The following is a 19,785-nucleotide window of genomic DNA, read 5'->3' as shown; positions in this document are numbered from 1 at the left end:
CGTCCACAGCCTTCCCCTCGTCCACCAAGGATACTTTTAAGATTTGAAAATACCAAATAAAGTAGTGTATTTAAGAATTGGGTGTCATGTACAGTTGGAAGTCTTGCGAGAAACTAACTCAAACATGAACACAGACCTTGCTAGGTGTTCTGGTGTTCAGATCTGCTCCACAAAATGAATTGTGGATTCTCTTTACAGGAATTTCCATTTGATGTCCATGTATATAAGAAATTTTGAATGGAACATTGCTGGAGGGGTAGCAGAACCGTGCTAATGCATTTGTTATGTGCTAAGATTGTAGCTGACACTTCCTAAAACCCTATAAAGACATTATCCCTATAATGAAGTTTCCACGTGTCTGAAAGATGTAGAGAATAGTGGAAATAACATTGATTTAGATGCAGGAAGACTTCCTGATAGAAATGTTTGAAGTCTCAGCTGGGTATCTAAGTGCCTTTGAACATCTGATTGAGAAGGGCGATAGTGAAAGCATTGAGCAGTACAAGATTGCTTTAAAGTAGGAAAAAAGGGAGCAGGGAAAGGAGTTAGACAGAGTTGGCTGGGAATGAAACGGCCAGCAAGATGCCAGATAGTCTGTGAACAAACCAGTACTGAATCATGTTCTTCCTTCCCCCAAAGTCCTCTAGTTCTGTATGCAGTTGTCCTGATAGTGTATCACGAGACTGATGAGCTGGAAAATGTGACAGTGACAAATGTTGCAATGGTTCTGTTCAAACATGTTTTTTTAATTTATGTATTTTTTTTAGCTTAGCTTCTTAAGAAAATAAGGCTTATGTAATTGTGCTGTCGGAAAGTCAAACCTCTTACTCATGTGGCTAATATCAGCTAAATTTGAGAGAGGGAAGGCAGATGTAATTATATTTTTGCAGAGTCTGTGAAATGGCAGCTGAGTAAGAAGCAAGCGGGTGCTGTGGTGCTGCCGAGGACCACGCAGGCCCTGCTTGTACCCATGGAGTTTGCAGCTGCCTGGACAACTGGTGAAGGTGTGCTGGTCAGCCTGGCACTGCTGGCCCTGGCGTGTCCCATCTGGTGCCCAGTGGAAGCACTGAGATGTGGATGAGGAAAATTAATTTTTATTTGGTTTGATGAAGTCGTGTGGGAAAAGATTGCTGTGAAACCTGGAAAAATATATCTTGTAGAATTACTTCTCTGCAAAAGTTACCTGTTTCTGGCCTTGTTAGGCATTTACTTCTTTGTGATTGAATTTCTGCTGCATTATAACAGTGTTCGTGTTATTTTTGTAGATTCATTTAACTGGCTCATGCTGCTACACTTTACTGAGGAAAGCTGTTTTTTCATGAGGTCCTGTTTTGCATGGAATGAAACAAAAGCCTTGATGCAGCCCCGGTGTTGCTCTGAAGACGTAGGAAGTTTGATCAGTGGTTTAATAGAGCCCAATTTCAGTGTTGCCACCCAACGTGGTAGCACTGCCTTTACCTTCTTTCTGCTTGCTTGTTGCTGGCTCTTTTGTACAGCTGCGAATGTTTGTACAGCTGAAACGGCAGGGTGAACAAGCCACGGAACCGACCCAGCTGAAAATTAGCCCAATAATGTCTTTCCTCTCCTTTCATGGAAAAATAACCCCCAAAAGCTTTGTTTGTGATCTTGTGAGTATGTATGTGTCTTTCTAGTTTTATTTTCTTTTTTTCTGGTACCACATGGGCAGGAGCTATTTACTTGAAGAATTTCTGGAAAGAATCCTGCTTTGATACTTTCTTCTGGGATTATTTTTTTGCTTTCTCTGAGTAGAAATGAATTTTGCTTCTGTTGTTCAATGTTTCTTTTGTCCCCTTCAAAGGGTAATGCCACAGAGCTGTCACAGGTGGTTCTTATTTTTCTGGTCATGCTGTTATAGCAATACTGTTTCTTGAACTTGTCTTCCCAGTCCTTTTTTTCCCCCTCTGTATAGCTGTTCCAATATCTGTTCTGTTCTCCTCCAATTATTACTGTTAACCTCTGCCCTTTTCCTTTTGTAAACTTGTAACTATTTCAACAACAAAGTGATGTTGATATGAAAAGCTAAAATAAGTTGTGTGCAATTGTGAAGAATGTGAATTTAAGGTAGCAATCCAAGGGTTTTCTCCTGAGAAGTGAATCTCTTCAGGTGAACTGTGGGATTGTTTTTTGAAACATGTTTTTTGTAATTAGAATGTTTTGGGTGCTGGGTAGGGAAAAGGGAAGGATCATACGTTTTAGTAAATGAGCTGCTTTCCAGCTCTTCTTACCTCTTGAATCCAGGAGGAGATGAGACTCTGTCTGTATGGAGCTACTTCAGAGGAAAGCTTCAGTGCCTGGTAGCAGGGCTTCACCATCTCCCCTACACTTTGTCTCCTCCATAAATGGCACCTTGGAATTGATGATCTGTTTGGAGGCTTTTAGCAATACTTCATTTACCATCTGCTCATGTTGTGCGTTGTTCTTGAGAATCTGTGAAGATTGCTCAGCTCCTTACAGGATTTGGGCCGTAATCAAGGCTGACACTGACTGGCATATTGTCAAATTGTGCATGTATCATTTATTGTTAGATAACACTGGACATCCGTTAGTGTCTCTTGGCTAATCAAGAATGTTGCCTCACATATTCTTACGATGAGAGGGCGAAGGATTCTTGTCGTAGCTGCCAGCTTTCATCATCCGAGCGGATTGCAGAAGACGGGACTCTAGGGACAATTGAGAACAGGAAGTTTGAAGATTTGCTATGTTCTCCTGAAGCGTTGGAATGACTTTCATAGACTCAGGGCATTGTTTCCACAAGGTTGCTTTTGTCTTGGTTCTTTCTTTTTGTGGTAGTTATTATTGCAAAATAAATGTGTAGTTATTTCTAAAACTGTCAATCTGTGTGCCTGTTCCAGGGCGATTTGATGAAACTGTGATTGAAGAAAGAATGCAGTGTGCTGAAGATCTGTTGCAGTTTTCTGCCACTATCCCTGCTCTCTACAACAGCAAACAGCTTGAAGAGTTCTTTAAGGTTTGTTAGTATTTGCAGAAGTATTTTCTTCTTAATGATATATTCATACACAAGTACAGTGCTGATTCTGCTTTACTTTATAAACTGCGGTGTGACGGTAAGCTGATCTGACGTGCTTTGTGAAGTGACTGGGAGTTTTCCATTCACTCTAGAAATGTGGCTTTAAAAAAACCTCCATGCCACACCTCTGCAGGGTAGAAAGTTTTAAAGGTGAAGGGATTTGGAATTTTTGTTTATTGAATGATGAGCAAAACCTGTGATGTTAAATCCAAGTGTTCAGTGGGGAAGTAATACAAATATTGTCACTGTTTTTCTATTTTATATAGGCATTTATAGTTTGAAACCAAAGGAAGGCAGGCTGTATAGACCACTTTCTTATGGCCTGTTATGGATTCAGGTCTGTGACAACAAATTTGGCGTGGAACTAGTCAAATGTGCAGCTTGTACAGTGTTGTGAGAACCACTCTCCACAGCATATTTTAGGACAACAAGTTGATCTGGACTTCCTCTTTATTACATCTGAAGCAGTTTGTTTCCAATAGTTTGAAGGAACTTTATTTTATTTTCTTTATTTTATTCTCATCTTTGTTTTCAGTAGCTTAGGCCGACATTCTGTGAACACATAAACGTAAATTTACATGTAAACATATAGTAACTCCCTGGAATGAAGGAAATGCTCATCTGGCTGAGATGGAACTTAAATGTATTAATGATTTAAGTATATTTAAATGGTACATATGCAAAAGCAAAATTACAGCAAAATTTAAAAGTCTTCACTTGTTTTCATGATGCAGTGATTGGAGAGTTCTTTAAAATACTTAAAATAATTTTCTTTAAGCTTTAGTCATGACAGTGACTGAGAGACTGAGTTGGAATATTATGCTTTTCAGTTTATTTGCATTTGCATTTTTTCAGTTCTTTGGAAATACGTCTGTGTTTTGGGATATTTGTTGAGAGCTCTCTTCCGCTTCTTTGCTTAACAAAAGTATTAGTTTTAGCATTCCAATGAGTCTTTGCAAGGAAATGAATAAGACTAGAAAGACAGTAATTTTTATAGCAGCAGGTATGTCTACAAGGGGAATTATGAAATAGTGATAATTTACTCACATTTGTTAGTTGTGTCTTTGATGTTGTGTCACACTTTTCCTGTAAGAAAGCCTTAGGTTTTGATCAGTCACCAGCTCAGCCTGTGTCCTTTAGCTCTGCTGATGGGTGCTTGTGTTCCTTTTCAGATTTTTGTGCAAATAGCCATGGAGAGATAAACTTGGACAATGAAGTCTTAGAAACAACTGAAGGGACTGCTGTGTATTTATTTACTGTAGACTCCAGAAAGATGGGTCTGGCTAGTGTGAAAATGTGCTGGGCTAGTTCAGGATGGATTAACAGTGCCCAGTTGTAACACCACCTTGGAAACGGTGCAGTTCCTATTAAAGTTGCATGGAAAGTGTGCACCTGAGATGTGAAGCAGAAAATAAAAAAGCCCAAACATTTAAGTGGTTTCTAGTACTATTATTTGTTCCTGTTGTTACTTCCATTACCTTTGGTTCCTTTCAAGCTTTGGAGGGAGCAGTGTCCTCCTCATATACTGGGATGGCCTTGTCTTCCCTGTTAGTCCAGTCTTGACTACAACTGAACTCAAGATAGTGGATCACGGGTGAGACAGTGGCTTGGTGGACAGACACTCCTGCGTGAGGGACCTGCTGAGCTTGGGAACACCACTGAGGGGCACAGGCTGTGTGTTCCACGAGAGATCAGGGGCATCGCTGTTCTCTCCCTATTCAACTCTGGGGTTTGCAGGCAAACCTGCTGCAGCAGGCTGTTCAGATACATAGACAGTCTGTGGCAACCAAGCATGGCCTAACCAAAAGCCCTTGTTTAATTTGGCAGGCTTACATAGTTTAATTAAATGCATTAACTCTAAAGTAATGGAGCATTAACTGGTTAGGAAATACAGTGTTGACCATTGCTTCTATATAATGAGCCTTTTCATAGAGCACAGCAGCCAAATAATTCTTTTCCCTCTTTCTTTCCAGGGTGGGGAGGTGCATGATGGATCTGAACTGATTGGTCCTGTCGAGCCTCTGTCTGACTCTCTGACTGACACCATGTCTGACTGCAGCTCTGAAGGTTTGCTTTTTTTCCCCCATGTAACTTTGTAGTGTGAACTGTTTTAAAGCAAACTTTGCTTCTGACAGGAAGTTTTCTGGGAGATTGTCTAGTTCATTCTAGAAGTGCTAGTGCTCTGTTGCTCAAAAATAACCGTGTTCGGTGCTAACTGAACTGGACCCTCTGGTTTAAATGTACATGATCCTGTCTGCTTCCAAAAGGTTTGGCAAACGCTGTGGTAGTGTTCACTGCTAGTCATGACCCAAGTTTCAAGCTGTGAAAGTTTGCAGAGAACTTTAAAACCCTTTTGATGTTGATTAATAAATACAAAGATGATTGAATTTGCCTAGAGCATGAAAAATAGGTCTAAGATTTGAACTGCCCCTTTCAGAAGGTTCTCGTTCGGCTGTTCATGCTCTGGGTGTCACTATGCACTATGCAAAATCCATAAGAGAGTTGGTATCATATTTTACAAGTTTAAGTATGTCTTCTGGATTGAGTGTATGGGAGTGGTGAGTGTTAAATCCTGCTGCAGGGCTCAGGAAAATAAGCAAGTTGTTTAAGTCTCTTACAAAAACTGCCAGTGTCTTTCTTTTCCTGAAAATAACTCCCAATTCTTGAAAGTCTGGGAGGTGGTGTGTTTGAGCCAGTGTGGGCCTATGTTCAGTGGGAACTGGAAATCCCTTCCTTAACTTGTTGATGTTTCCCGGTTGTGCTATGCCAATGAAGGGCACATCTCTTTTCCTTTCTTTGTGTTTCCTTAGCACAGTGTAAAGATGTACATAGTGGCTTGGATACCATGTGTAGAGTAATTTTAGTGGTACTTCACTTGCACTAAATAATAGTATAGCTGTAAGGTAGGGTCAGTCGGCCCAAATAAATACTGTGTTAGGGCTTCTTGCCTGCCTCTGGAGGCTGAGCTAACTTAAGCATCTCTGCATATAATCGTCTGCCAAGTACCATGAAATCTTTCAGATATTGATGTATCCTCTCAGTTATGCTTGGGTCCTTGTGAATAAGAAGCTCTTTTCCAACCCTTCAAATTTTCCTTTGAAACTGTTTTACACTTGTGTAAATACACATTATTCTACAAATGTTTAATTAAGCTTTTTTAGGAGGGTTTTTATTAAGTAGTTAATTTCCTCTGGTCTTTGTGGCATAGAACTTGCTTTGGTAAAACTGCTTGAATAACAAGAACTGCTTGTGTTTTCTAATAGTATTTGGTTTATTTATTTATTTTTTTGCTGGAGGCTGTGTGGCTTGCCATTGGGATTTCTCCATGTCAATAACTTTGTGCTTAGTTGTAGAATACATTCTACATGAGTAGTCAATTTTACATTTTAGTTTGTAGTATCTTCTCTGATGTTGTTGAACTACTGCCCCCACAGTATTTAATTCTGTGAAGGGAAATATATAGAGCTGTTTAATTACAGAGGGTGGTTATGATAGACACTGGTAGTTGGTTTTAAAGGGACACTAGTGCTGTGAAATTTTTACATTCCAAATTCCAACAATGCACTCACTTTACATTGTGCCTTATAAAGGAAAAAGTGCTTCTAAAAGTGCTTAATATGAACGTTTCTATTCATTCACAAGAGCATCATTTTTAGAGAAAGAAAAACACTTCCTTTATGTGAGATAAAATATCGAAAAGAAGAAAAATGCTGTAAAGTAGAAAAATTCTTTGATAGTCTTCTGAATTGGCTGGAGTGCTTTTAGGGGATACTTGCAACAGCTATGAGCACAGTATTTCCAGATGCAGAATGTAACTTTTGTGGAGCTGTCTTTTTCTAAAAACCTGTGTGACTTCCAGCTCATACTTTCTTATGCTCGAAACCACATTTTGCACTGGGAGGAGACTGGGGAGAGGAGGAAACATCTGTCTTTAAGGCCTCTAGATGGCAGTGGCAATACTTGGCTCTGAGTCTTCTCTGCCTCTCCTCAGGGCATCCTGCCTACATCTCAGTTTTCCCAGTCTGATTATCGTGGTTCACTGTGTTAGTTCTTGTGAACGTTCAAGGACCTTGATGTGGACGCTGTTCCTTCAAGCTGTTGTACTGAGAAGTATCAAACCCATTCTTTAGCAGGTGCTGGTGTTTGCTTATAAGGGTGGGTTGTGTTTTCTCACTTTTATCTGTTCTTTTCGGACAAAGTTCACTCTGCAGAAGGTGCACCTATTAATGGTAGAAGGTGCAAACTGATGGTAGTAGAAATGTTTTTGTATCAAAACCAGTGATAAGTGTCTTGCTTGTAAGAGCAGTTTGACAGTTCATGCTTTCACAGGAACCTGCTTTTCAAGAGGCCAGGTTACTCAGGGATTCCTCCAGTTTTTGGAAACTACATTTACTCCTCATACCAGGTGAAATTGCAGAAGCCAGAGACAAGTACAGGAATTTATATTCAATTTCAGCATCATTATACTCATCTGATATTCCTTACAATCACTCTTACTCTCTGGGTACCTGAGATTAATGTTCATATGTCCAACTTCCTCTCCAAAGTTCTTTCTGTACCAATTGCCAGATTCTTTAGATAAATTCACTAGGAAGCTCCTATTTTTTTAAAATTCTTCCTCCTCCCCACTTTCTGTTTTGCTGTGTTCACATTGTCTTCCCAGAAATAAGCATATGCAGTTCAGACTCTTCGTACCCTGTGGTTGTGGTGCCAGACCTGGGCTCTGGACCTGGCCTTAAGCGAAGTCTATTAGCTCAGGCTCTGTGCCATGCTAGCTGTTGTTCATGTAGCTTCTGGTCAAGCTGGCTGCAAGAGAAGAGCAAATGTGGTTTTGTTTGGACTGTAAGGAGGAGAACTTGGGTCTGTCTGCAATTGCTGTGTGGATGTGCTCTAATGCCTGTAGTGTGGGTGGCCAGCACACCCTTCCCACAGCTTTTACATTCCTTACCTGCACCCTTTGTCTGTCAGTTGGCTTTGCTCCCACCTCTACATTCCCTTGCTACCGATTTCTCTTCACTGAACAAAATAACTTGACTCCTCTAAATGTTTTTTCATAAATTCTCAGTCTTCTCCACCCAAATTTGACATTGTGGTCCCTAAATTGGGCAGGTGAATGACCCATTATTAACACACTATTAATCTATCTTCCATCTTCCTCCAGCTGTTTTGTTGTCAGGTTGCCTTCCTTCTTGCAGGACTTGGGACTGTCCAGCCAGTTTTCTTCTCTACATGGGCACTTTGCTTTATGTTCCTCTCCAGAAAACATCAACATTGTCTTCTGTACATCTTGTCCCCTCTTCTCAAGTAGACTTGTCACTAAACATCACTGTCCCTTGCTTTTCAGACAAAGAGTAGCTGGTAATCTGTTCTCCTTCCTGTCTTTTTTCTCTAACTCACATCAAAGGACCTGCTGGGTTTTAGAAAAGCAGTATTTCTACAGTGCTGCTTTATTTCTCTTCCATAAATTATTTACTTCCTATAACTCTGAAGTTGCAAAATTGAAATGAAAGTTTGAGTTGGTTGCCTTTGAGTCAGCTTCTTGCTGCTGCCACATACTTTTTGAGGATAAGACAAAACACTTTACCTGATAATGTGGATAAACCCTTGACTCTGTTGATAATACAAAAGAAAACAGACACCAGGTTTTAGCTCAGAATTTACTTTCTTTATGTGTACAAACAGCTAAATGTCTTGACCTTGTTGCCTGTTTTATTGCCTCAGTGGGTACATGTGCCAAGATGATAAAACAAACTGCTACTTGATATCCAGGTGGCACTGCCAAATTTGTGGCTTACTCCATATGTCTCATGCAGGGTGCTATTCTGGAGTGACATTTTTGAGACTGAAAGCTGGATTTTCTTTTTTTTCTTGGTGCATAGGTCCGAGCTTTGAAGGCTCTCCTGTTTTAAGTCTCCTTAGCTGTAAATCATCAGAGCAGTGAGAGATAGGGATTAAAGTGCTGCTGCTATTGAAATTTGGTAAATGGGAGTGCTGAGATTTGAATTAGCCCCCCATAAGCAAGCACCTGTGTTTTGTTTTTTAACCTCAGAGGCAATGAGAAACAGCAAATCTAATACCACTGTCACAATTTTAATGGTGTGTTACCAAACAGGTATCTCTGATAGCTGGTCGAAGACCAGTTTCATATTATGTACTTTTACCTGTAGTAGGGTTGTGCTCTTTCATTTTGATGACAAGTGAACATATAACCTGTTGTACAGAAGGATGCCAGAAACATTTTTGTCATTCTTGTCCTTTTCAGTTCGAAAGGATTTAAGTGGGCTTGATGATGTGACACTTACGAGCCAATCAGAATGTGGAGGTGAGATCTACAAGTTGTTTCCATTACATTTGTGGAATTTAAATTATTAGAAAGTCATAATTATGAGTGAACACTTTTTGTGAATGATAATCCTTACAAAATGAAGTGGCATATGTGTAAAATGTGTTTATTGCCATTTATTTCCAAATAACCCTGCTACATTGCTGTGGTTTAGTTACTGAAGGTCAGCTTGCAGTGAGTAGATGTGCTTTTAGCTCACGACAAATGTAAAATAAAATGTGTTAGCTCAAATTTCAATGGAAGATGTAGGCTAATTCATTTTACCACGTTTCAGCAATGAAAGAAGGGTATACATGGTAGATATGAGTTAGAATGCTGCATCATAGATATGTAAGCTGACAGTAGCTCTGTGTTAATTTAAATTCCTAATTTACTATTTTTGGGTTGCTTCATCTTAACTGATTTAAAACAGCATGTTGGGATTTCTTGCAATAGTGATCTAACTTCTGCTGATTGACTCTTCAAATAGCAGTCGCAGAGAGGGTTGGTTTTGTGATTTCCTGGAGCTAAATGGTGAGCAGACTTTGAAAGTTGGGTGTTAGATGCTGGTATTTTCATTCCCAGTATTAAAATGAAGACTAGTTGCTCTGTGGGGTTTGTAGCTAATTTTAAAAAGCATGTTTCTATAGGTACTAAAAAATAATTTTTAAAGACAGCTTTACATGCAGGAAATTTCTGTGTATCAACTCTCAGAAAGCTCCATAAGTGAAAAAAAATCTAAGATCTTTGGATAGGATGAAGAATTTTGGAGGTTTCTAGGTACATGAGAAATGTAGAGTAATGGATGTCTTTTTGATTGTGCTTTCAGGCTTCTCCAGTGACAGTGACCTGATCTCTCTGACGGTTGATGTAGACTCTCTTGCTGAGTTAGATGATGGAGTGTCATCCAACCAAAGTTCTCCCAGTAGAACTGTTGGCCTCTGCCTTACTTCTGAACCCCTGGTACAAAGCACACTGGCACCTGAGCAGGAGTGGAGCAAACCTGAAGCAGAGAGGGAAAGCCATGGTTTGTTTACTGGAAGCTTAAAACCCAAGCCTGGTAAACAAGATTACTTGGAGAAAGCAGGTGAGTTGATAAAACTGGCCTTGAAGAAGGAGGAGGAAGAAGATTATGAAACTGCCTTCAGCTTTTATAGAAAGGGGGTTGATCTGCTTCTGGAAGGTGTTCAAGGTATGGATCTTCCCATTATGTTTGCCTCACCTTTGGTTCTAGATATTTGTTTATGTTCTTTCCTTAGCTAACATCAGCTTACTGTGCTACAAAGAGGTGATATGAAATGCAGAATGATGTGTACCTGGCTTTCACATGCTTGATAGCCACTGTGTGCATGAGAGAGAGGGAGAGAAAGAGAGAGAGAGAAATCTTTCTTTCTGAGACCGAATGATAATTTAAGGTCACATCTTCCAAGTGCCAAATATCTCCTCTAAAATTGCGGCACAACCTCCGACTTGCAGGCAAGTAGTGAAGTGCTTCACTTTTGCCTCTTTCCTTTTTATTACCTAAGCATTAATTAATATGTGGCACTTGCAGCACTGTTGAAACATTATTTAATTTATGTGGTTAAGTGAGGATTAATTATCCCCATTTTCCGCATGGGAAGAGGCAGTCTCAGGTTAACTTCCCAGTTGCAACAGTATTAGAGCTGTTCTTAGCTCACAGCCTCTTGCTTCTTCCACTGAACTGTTCTGCTTTTCTAGCTAAAGGATGCATGGAAACTTAGGAGTCTGCACTGCTGGAGAACAGGATTTTTTTTTTTTTCCCCAAAAGACTTTGGTGTGTCAGTACACATCTGCAAAAGCTGTTGTTAACCGACCAGATGCAACTACACACAAATTTCTGTGGAGTCTCCTTGCACCTTGTCAATCACGGAACAAGTTTTTCCTGTTCCATCTGTAGCTCTTGAGAACCTATAGCAGTAACCTCATATATTTGCATTTTGTCCATCAGTGGCTTAAAGGCTTAAAGCTATAAAGTACAGGAAAAAAATTGTTCTTTCCTGGAGTGAATTCAGGGTCTGTGTATCGTGCTTCTGTCCCACACAGATCAAATGAGTGAGGTTAGAATTGTGGCTTTGTTTGGCAGTATACAGCACAGATGCGTTATGCTGCTTCAGAGCTGAACTGAAAATGCGAACGTACCAGGCACGTACAAGCAGAAGCCTTTACTGCATCTCAGTAGGATTCACAGCAGTGGTCTGACCCTTTGAACAGTTCTAGGAGTGAAAGTTACCTGCTGAGCTGCTTTAAGGGGGCCTGGCAAAAATTGATGGACAGGTAACTGATGAAAACTAGCGATGTGGGCCAAGATATGTGTGTGGCCTTTGCTTAAAGCATCTTTTTACTTTTTGGCACAGGTAAATCTACCTCTTTCTTTTCATGTCCCAGTGTTGTCAGTAGGGTTACTGCTTTGCTGCTTCTTGTGGTTTTTTGATAGCATCCTATTTTTATCTTGCCCGTGTTATCGAAGTGCTTTTCATTCTTGATATTGAATGTGCTGGCAGTCCTTCTGTTGGAGAGCCCAGCTATTCTTTCTTCACTAATACACTTCTTCGTAGACCTGTGTGCCATTCAGTTGTGGTCTTCTGAAGAATATCCTGTTTCGTCATAACCTCTTCTGTCTTCTCACTGTGTTGCAAGACTACCATGATGCAGTTTCAAACTGCCAGTTTGAGTTTTGACTTCAAAAAGCTTTATTTATTGAACAGTTGCAAACTGTCAGGGCATGAACACAAGTCAGGCTATTGCACATCAGTTGAGCTGTGGTAACTATGCATGCGTACTTGACTTGTGACAGTGATTGAACATGTTGGCTTTGACTCCGTGGTAATCCTTGTGGTAATGTGTTTACCTCAAAGTTATGAAAGGTCATTCTTGCATGTGTAGTAGATGACTTGCTCAGTTGATGCATAACTCATGAAATTAGAGTGGGTTGAGCTTTTTACTTGTATTTACTAACATTCCTTCTAAGGACCTTTGCTTCTTTGCTGTTGACTAGCTACTCATCTAGCTACCTCAGACAACTGCTAATTATTTGTCTTGCCCAGTGGTATCTGTATGTCTCAGGCTAGGAAAAAATTCAAGGAGTCTTAGATAAGTGCGACGTTCTGCCCTGTTTTCCTGGTGCCACTCAGGGGTTATTAATTTACAATGGTGGTACCTCTGTGTGTGTGGGTAGAGGTGTTCCTGAGGGATGAAGAGATGTGTAGCCAGCACCTGCAACTGAACTGCAGAGAAGGGAATAACAGGAGTGAGTTTCTTTTTAACTGGCATCTTACCTCTTGGGAACATGAATGTACACAGGGTAGTTCTTAGTAGTCAGCTCTTCTTTCTCCTTTCTCTGTGTTACCCTGTACGGCTGTGGAGGTGGAAAAGAAATAAATGTTTGTCCTCTGCTGGGTACTTACACTAGATTTGGCTATGTACAGCTCATCTTGAGTCCATTTTCTTTGGAGCTTCAACAAGCTGGCAAGGAGATACTGATGTCCTTCTTTATAATGACAGGTCTGATTCAGATGCCTTCCTAAAAATACATGCCTTTCCAGGCTCTGAGGACAGTAAAAAAACCCCAACCAACCAACAACAAAAAAACTCACCAAAAATCCAACTGAAAAACCTACAAACCAAACACAACAAAAAAAGCCAGGAATAACTATCTGTATCTTGCTTTGTAATCTGGCTACTTTTAGGGTGATAATTTTAGTGTTGATATGTGAATATTCACCGTATGTTGCAATTAAAAAAACCCCAATGACCTTAACTGAATAACTTTAGCTATTTTAACACTCCTGGTTATGTATTTCATGGGGATAATAGTATGCTCCTTTCAAAGATAAGGATGGTGCAGTTGTTACGAAGTGCCCATGATCATTTGCCATTGATTATTTTTAGATTATTTTGTGTAAATTAGCCTTTGTAATATCTGAAAGTGAAGCACAGCATTCATAGATACTTACACACATAGAAAGCGACATTGCCTTTCGTTGGGCAGCCTTTGCAGAGTGTGTCCTCTTTAGAATGGGGTTTTGCATGTGAAATGGTAATACATATTTTTGCCACGTGGTGGCACCAAGGAAATAGAAATTGACACCTAAGAATTGCGCTCAGGAAAATGTAACCAGTGTACTGAAGGGAGGAGAAACACCATCCATCCTCTGTGTTTGAAATGTCTGTCAGAGTTACCTCGGAAATGTGGTGCCTCTGTAAGTTGGTTAGATGTTATCTGAAAGATGAGGGTGTCTCTGCTGCCAGCAGCTGCTCCTTTAGGCTTGGTACAAGAAGATCTACTTACTACTTACGGCTGCCTTGTCAAAGTCATGAACGAGTAAGTTTATTACTGCGAGTTTATAGACTTGTGGTGTTTAGTTTGAAGTAACTGGCTCTCATAAAGGTTGTCAGAGCACACTTGAGTCTGTTGCTTTTCTGACAACTTTCCGGCTCTCTGAGCTGGTGACCCCAATGCTGGACAAGGCAGGTGCTGCACATCCTTACACCAGAATCACAGAATCACAGAACGTTAGGGATTGGAAGGGACCTCAAAAGATCATCTAGTCCAATCCCCAAGAAGAGACGTCCATCTTCATTTTTGGCTGTGTGTGCATGCTCTCACAAGTATGGTGATGGTAATTATACTGTGCAAGGTGCGTATCTGTTTTCCTCTGCTAGTCTCTTGCAGAGTTTTAGTACTAAATCTTTTAAAGTCCTATTCATAGTCCTGCCAGAAGGCCTGATCTGCGTGTCACTTGGGGAATGAGCGCTCCTGTGTATGCTCAGAGGCTGGTGTATACCTTGGACTTGGGGCATCTCCTCTTTGTACATCTTGGGCCTACTTCTGCTCTGTACGTGCATTTAATATTAAACATGTTTTTTTGGAAGGAGGAGAACATATTCTTGAACTGTGAGTAGAGCCCTTGGACTGTCCATTGAACTAACTCTTGTACCTCCCTGCTTCACTTACACTGGAGCTTCCTTGGGTGCAGCGAGAGGAAATGGCTACCATAATTTCCTTTTTCTTCTGAACCGATTCTGCTCCCCTTCTTGTGTTTTGTGGGTGGTGTTGTGTACAGGATTTTGGAGCTTTTGGAAAGCAGGTCTGTAAGTGTGTTTTATAGGATGGTTAAACAATTCTCCAGAAGCTGAAACCTTCTGGAATTAAAATCTTCTGCCTTTTGAAGCATACTAGAAGATGAGTATATTAATTGATAGAAGCTTCATCTCACAATTATAGCTGTTTCTTTGTTGGCATGTCAGGGCATTTTGAGGTCAATGCATTGCTTCAGGCCTTGTGATGGAAAAAATGTGCTAATCAATAGCAAGCCACCAACTTCTAGGCTGGAAGTTAACTGTGTTTTATGTGAAGTAGTGCTTTCCCTGACTTTGGTGTAGGACGTAGTTTATATTAGGAAAAGGTAGATCAAGAGACTATAAAATTATGGGAAGAGCTTGTTGCAATGAAGGAGGGAGTCTTGTCTGTATAAACTTCTCTTAGGGATCTGGGCAGTCTGAGCTGTGTGATAAACACAGAGTTAACACTGTCGCTTGTTGCTGGGTTTCAGTAACTTCAGGCACGTGATGAAGCAAGAGCACTTCACAACATGGTCAGTCTCATTTGGGTAGAAGAGTACAAGATCTGTTCCATGTGGTTTAGAAAGCAAACACGTTCACATATAAGGCTGGTCTGTGACATATAAGGCTCCATGTTACACATTAACATCTGAAAGGAGATGATCCATTTACTCTGTCAGAGATTTGGGGTGTTTGTTTTCACATGTGTAGCAGCTGTGGATGGGCACAATGAATATTTATTTGGTTTAGGGGGCTGGTTCAGCGAGGCAGCATGGACCTCATTGCATGAAGTATGTGGTGCCTCTTAAGCCAGCTTAGCAGCCACAAGCTGTTTTCTAGGTATCTGCATTTTGCATTAGGTGTCTACAACTTCTAGATAAGCTGCTGGTGTCTTTGACAGTGGACTGCAAATGTCAGTTTTGCACTGCTCTGTGCTATTTTAATGTTTATCTAGTAAACAGAGCTGGAACAAAAATTACACAAATTACTGGAACCTTGCTAAAATGACTTTGACTTCTAACCCAGAAATGTATATACAATGAAATGCTGGAAATACTTTGGACAACTAGATGATATTTTTGGATATACTGAAAACAAACCAACTTGTGTCTAATTACTGGGATTATGATGGGCTGTGATTTGAACTTGTGATGAAGCCAGGGATGAAAACAGGAGCATGCTTGACAGAATGCCAAGAAGACTGGGCTTTATGAAAAGAGGAAGGGGAGCCATGGCTGTTCCACGAGTGCATTTCTGGTTTCCTGAGTAAAAATCACCTTTGCTTCTTTGTTGAATGGTACTTACGAAGACAACTTCTGTTACAACACAGTTGCTATTTTAAATTCCTTTCACTTGTAAAGTCCTCTTAGTAGTGTTTCTCATTGAAAGTAATAATCTCTTAGGCAGTTTCTGAGCTACCTAGCAGCTGTGCCTGATTGGAAAAATGCCTTTGAGGAAACAACAGATCTGTTCTCTGAGAAGATACATTGGGATGTGAACTGATGTCTGCAGGGAAACCTTAGAGTTGTGCTGGGTCCCATAGGAAAGGGTTATGACAGGGTGACCACCTCATTGCAGACCTCTGCTCCTGTGGTGCATCATCACTCACCTTATTAGCTGTTGTAGCTTTATGCTTCCACTAAAGCTGCAACCAGTCAAGACAAAAACTTCCTGCCCTGGTTCCTTCCAAAGGAGCTGAAAACCATCTCTGTTTCCTGCTATTGGACTGTGAGGATGCTGTGGATTGTTTAGGTTGGGCTTTCTAAGCAACCATACATCCCTCTCCTAGTGCTTTGTACAGGCTTGAAATTACAGCCTGTCTACTGACAAGCAGCTAGATTAGGAAGGGATGTTTGGAATACTGTGGTTTACTTGAAAAGTCATCTAATCCCACTGTGCTGCCAGTAATGCTGAAACCCATGCTAATATGGGCTATGAGCTGTTCATAACTGAAATGTGTGGGCTTCCAAGCCCATTGCAGACCATACAGAGCTTCAGAGCAGACGAGTGCTATAAGATCCATCGCTGTGCAGTGGGTGCTGAATGGATCACCCTGAGTGATGTCATTCCGTATGCAAAAGTACTGGGTTTAGGTGTTTTACTGTGGCAAATCAGTAAAATACACTATCTGCCAGGAAAGTATGGTGAGGTTGGTTAATGTATAAATACAGCCAGATTCAACTGTGTAAAGCAGTACTCAAGGCAAAGTTCTACTTGAACAGCAAGACTTCTCTGCACCAAGAGGCTGATAAAGGTCTGGGGTTTAGCACTTGCTGCACAGCTTGGAGCATTTTGGTACACGTAAAGGTGAGTTGCAGCAACACCTGTAAGCCACCGTGTAGGCCGTGATGCAGAGATGACTCTGAATGCAGTTGCTTAGCATGTGGCTGTTAAAGAATGAATAAATATGCGATGAGGTGGGCCTTGAATATCTGTTCGTTCTTCCCTCTTCTGAGGGACACAGCTAGCTGTGTTGGCTTGGTGTTGAGCTGACCTTTCCAAGATGACGGAGTCTGTCCTCGTAGCAGCTCCTTGCCAGGTTGCTGCTTGTGCCCAGCCTCTTTGACAGACGTTTCTTCCTGCCTGCGCAGCCTTTTATCTCAGCTGTTGTTAGCCAGCACTTAACTGCAGCTAAGTGCATTAATCTTTCTTTTGACTGTTGCTATGTGGGGTTTCTTCCTCCCATCAGAAGACCTAGTAGGGTTGCCACATTTCTCCCAGCACACAGTGGAGACAGAGCAGACTCATCTAGGTTATGGTGCCACTTATGTCCTTAGGTGAGAAAACTGAAGTCCCTGGCTGCAGAATTAAATGCCTCAGGCAATGTAGGTGAACTGAGGCAAATTATTAGCTGGAATAGAAAAATTGCATAGTTATGTTTAAGGGCATGGTAACCAGTGCTCTGATTTCTACCCTCCTCTTGCCCTCAACAGTTCTTTCATACACAGCTTCTCTCTCTTCACATCTTCCTTTTCTTCTTTCCTGCTTTCTTTCCCTCCTTTCCCTTCCAGTATCTTAAAATAGCCTCTCTAGCTTCAGAGCTACCTAGAAGGATTGGTGTAGGTTTGATCTCTACAAGGCCTGCTGCTGGCTCTTCTGTTTTGGAGACATTAGTGATTCGTCATGGAAAGATACCGTTTTCCTTAGTACTATATAAAAGTACATGTGGATGATATTTAATACATAGATATGAGTACTATTAGACTGTCAGTGTTTTCTCCTCTTGTCTTTTTTTCCTTTTTTATGCTTCAAACTGCAGTAACTTGTTCTTACTTGGAGGCGTAGCTGTGTGCCATGGTTCTCTCTGCTCTGAAACAAGGCATATTTGTGGTTGCTATTTCTAATTTGTACTTGGCCTTTTAATTAAGAAGTAAGGGCACAGAGAACTTAGAAAATCCTTTCCTCTCTTCTGTGGTGTTCTGTGTAACTTCTTTCCTTGCTCTGTCAAGTGTTCTCCTCCTGTTCCTGTTGTGCTTGTGTTGGAGTACCTGCTGCTGGCTGTGTCACCATTTTGTTTCCTCATCTGTGTTAGGATGCCACTGCTTGTCCTTTTGTCTTGCAACACAGAGTTGTGTTTTTCTCTTATTTTTATGTACTTTTACAGGAAAGTGTTTAAGAATATTTCCTACATTGTAGAGTCTTACTTTAGTGAAATGACATGCAGTTGAAGACTAAAAGTTTTAGCAGATGGATGGGAAGGTAACCTTTGCCTCCCTGAAATGGTGTGTGCTGTGTTCATTGTAGGTTTTTCCAGATAATCACACACGTGAAAAGCTACCACCACCTTGTGGATTTAACGTGAGAATTTGTCTGTAAACAGATGTTTCTGGAAAGTTACGTTTATTATCTTGAGTGTTACTGACTCCTGCTTTGCTGGTCATGCAAACACATTTCACCTACACCGTTCTTCTGTATAATCTTAACTTTGGCGCATACGCCAACATTTTTTTTCCAAATAGGTGTTTATGTAAATATTTACACCACTGATGTGTAACCTTAGGTTTTCTGCAGGATGCAGAATTGGTACCTTCACAGGAAGCATAGATCTGTAAGTGTTTCAAGCAGCCTGCAATGAAGATGATGTATAAAATACAGATGTAATAGCTATGAGCACACTGGAAAGTTGGAAGAACAATTCTTAGGAGTTCATGCCCTGTCACACATTTGTGCTGCAGCATGTGAGGTTTCACTTTTAAGTGACTTTTCTTCTTGGTTGCTACAGTACAGGTCACTTCAAACTGTTTTGTCATAATGGGCTTAACCTTGGTCTTATTTTTTAATATTTACAGTCTTTTTTTTTTCAGCTGCAGAATTTGGCCACCACCTCAAAGGAACTCATTATTACTATAATGTATAGCATACTAGGAATGATGAGCTAGTGGGCTCATTTAACGATTCCAAACTGCCACCTGCTGCTAAAATTTATAGCATCTTCCCTTCATGCTGAAGTGTCCATCTACCTTAGCCCCTGCCACATTTCACTTAAGTAATGGAGTGAAAATTAAAGGTTACTCGCTCTCCTGTAGAAGTTGGTGGAGACTCGTTCCAAAATCAGCAGCTCTTCCCTGTCCTGAAATAAATTTTGGGGTTATAAAACTACGTCCAAAGTGGTCAGAAACCTGTGCTGGATTGAGTCTCATTGTCACTTACGGTGTGCCTGAGCTTTTGTTTGGCTAATATGAACAAAGGAGTCTGCTTCACATGATGTAAGAAATGTTTGCCCTAAGAAGAACAGAGGTCCTCTTGAACCAATTAGGTAAAAATAACAGCTGGGCTACCCACTAATAAGGAAGGTGCTGCTAAACCTCTTTTCATTGTGAGAAGAAATAAATCTTTTAAGGCTTACTCCCTTGCATTTTTATAGAGAGCGATTCTTTGAAAAATTCAGCAATCCAGCTGGGTGATACGTGCAGGAAGACTGTGAAGAAGATAAAGAAACTTTTAAAAATAAAAAATGGTATTATAGCTGTTAGATTTGGCAATTATAAATGTTTCATTGAAGATTTCAGTATTTAGAGAAAGTTTTACTGTTTAAATTGTTAAGAACATGGAGTTTGGGGTTAGCACAACAGGCAGTCTTCCACAAGTTCCTTGTAGCCTGTTCTGCAAGAGGACGTTCCTTCCTGGAGCAAATCTCTTCTGATATCTTCTTAAATAAAGGCAGCCCACATGTATTTTTAGTAAGTCTGAGAGAAAAGCAGGAAAAGATTTGAAATATGGAGGTTACAGAGGGTTGGGACAGGTAATGCTAACTTCTTAGCTTTACCTTTTCTGTGGAAATACCCCCAGCCTGGTCAAGCAGCTGGTTAGGTAGGGAGTGCGCTAATGTTGT

At 40.6% G+C, this 19,785-nt stretch overlaps 1 protein-coding gene across 1 annotated transcript in view; it reads left to right on the top strand.

Moving 5' to 3' along the window:
• Window positions 1-2,873: 2,873 nt before the first annotated feature.
• LOC104544525 (ribosomal protein S6 kinase delta-1-like) overlaps window positions 2,874-19,785 on the top strand; it is a gene marked incomplete at its 5' end in the record, with an annotated part of 30,563 nt that continues 13,651 nt past the window's right edge. The window contains 4 exon segments of the mRNA XM_010189423.1: window positions 2,874-2,989; window positions 5,023-5,116; window positions 9,312-9,371; window positions 10,201-10,563. Coding sequence (XP_010187725.1) covers window positions 2,874-2,989; window positions 5,023-5,116; window positions 9,312-9,371; window positions 10,201-10,563 — 633 coding nt within the window.

Source organism: Mesitornis unicolor, unplaced genomic scaffold, assembly GCF_000695765.1.
Source record: "Mesitornis unicolor isolate BGI_N332 unplaced genomic scaffold, ASM69576v1 scaffold45047, whole genome shotgun sequence".
Classification (NCBI taxonomy): domain Eukaryota; kingdom Metazoa; phylum Chordata; class Aves; order Mesitornithiformes; family Mesitornithidae; genus Mesitornis; species Mesitornis unicolor.
The sequence above is the reverse complement of the archived record's forward strand: the minus strand, read 5'-3'. Positions and strand labels throughout refer to the sequence as shown.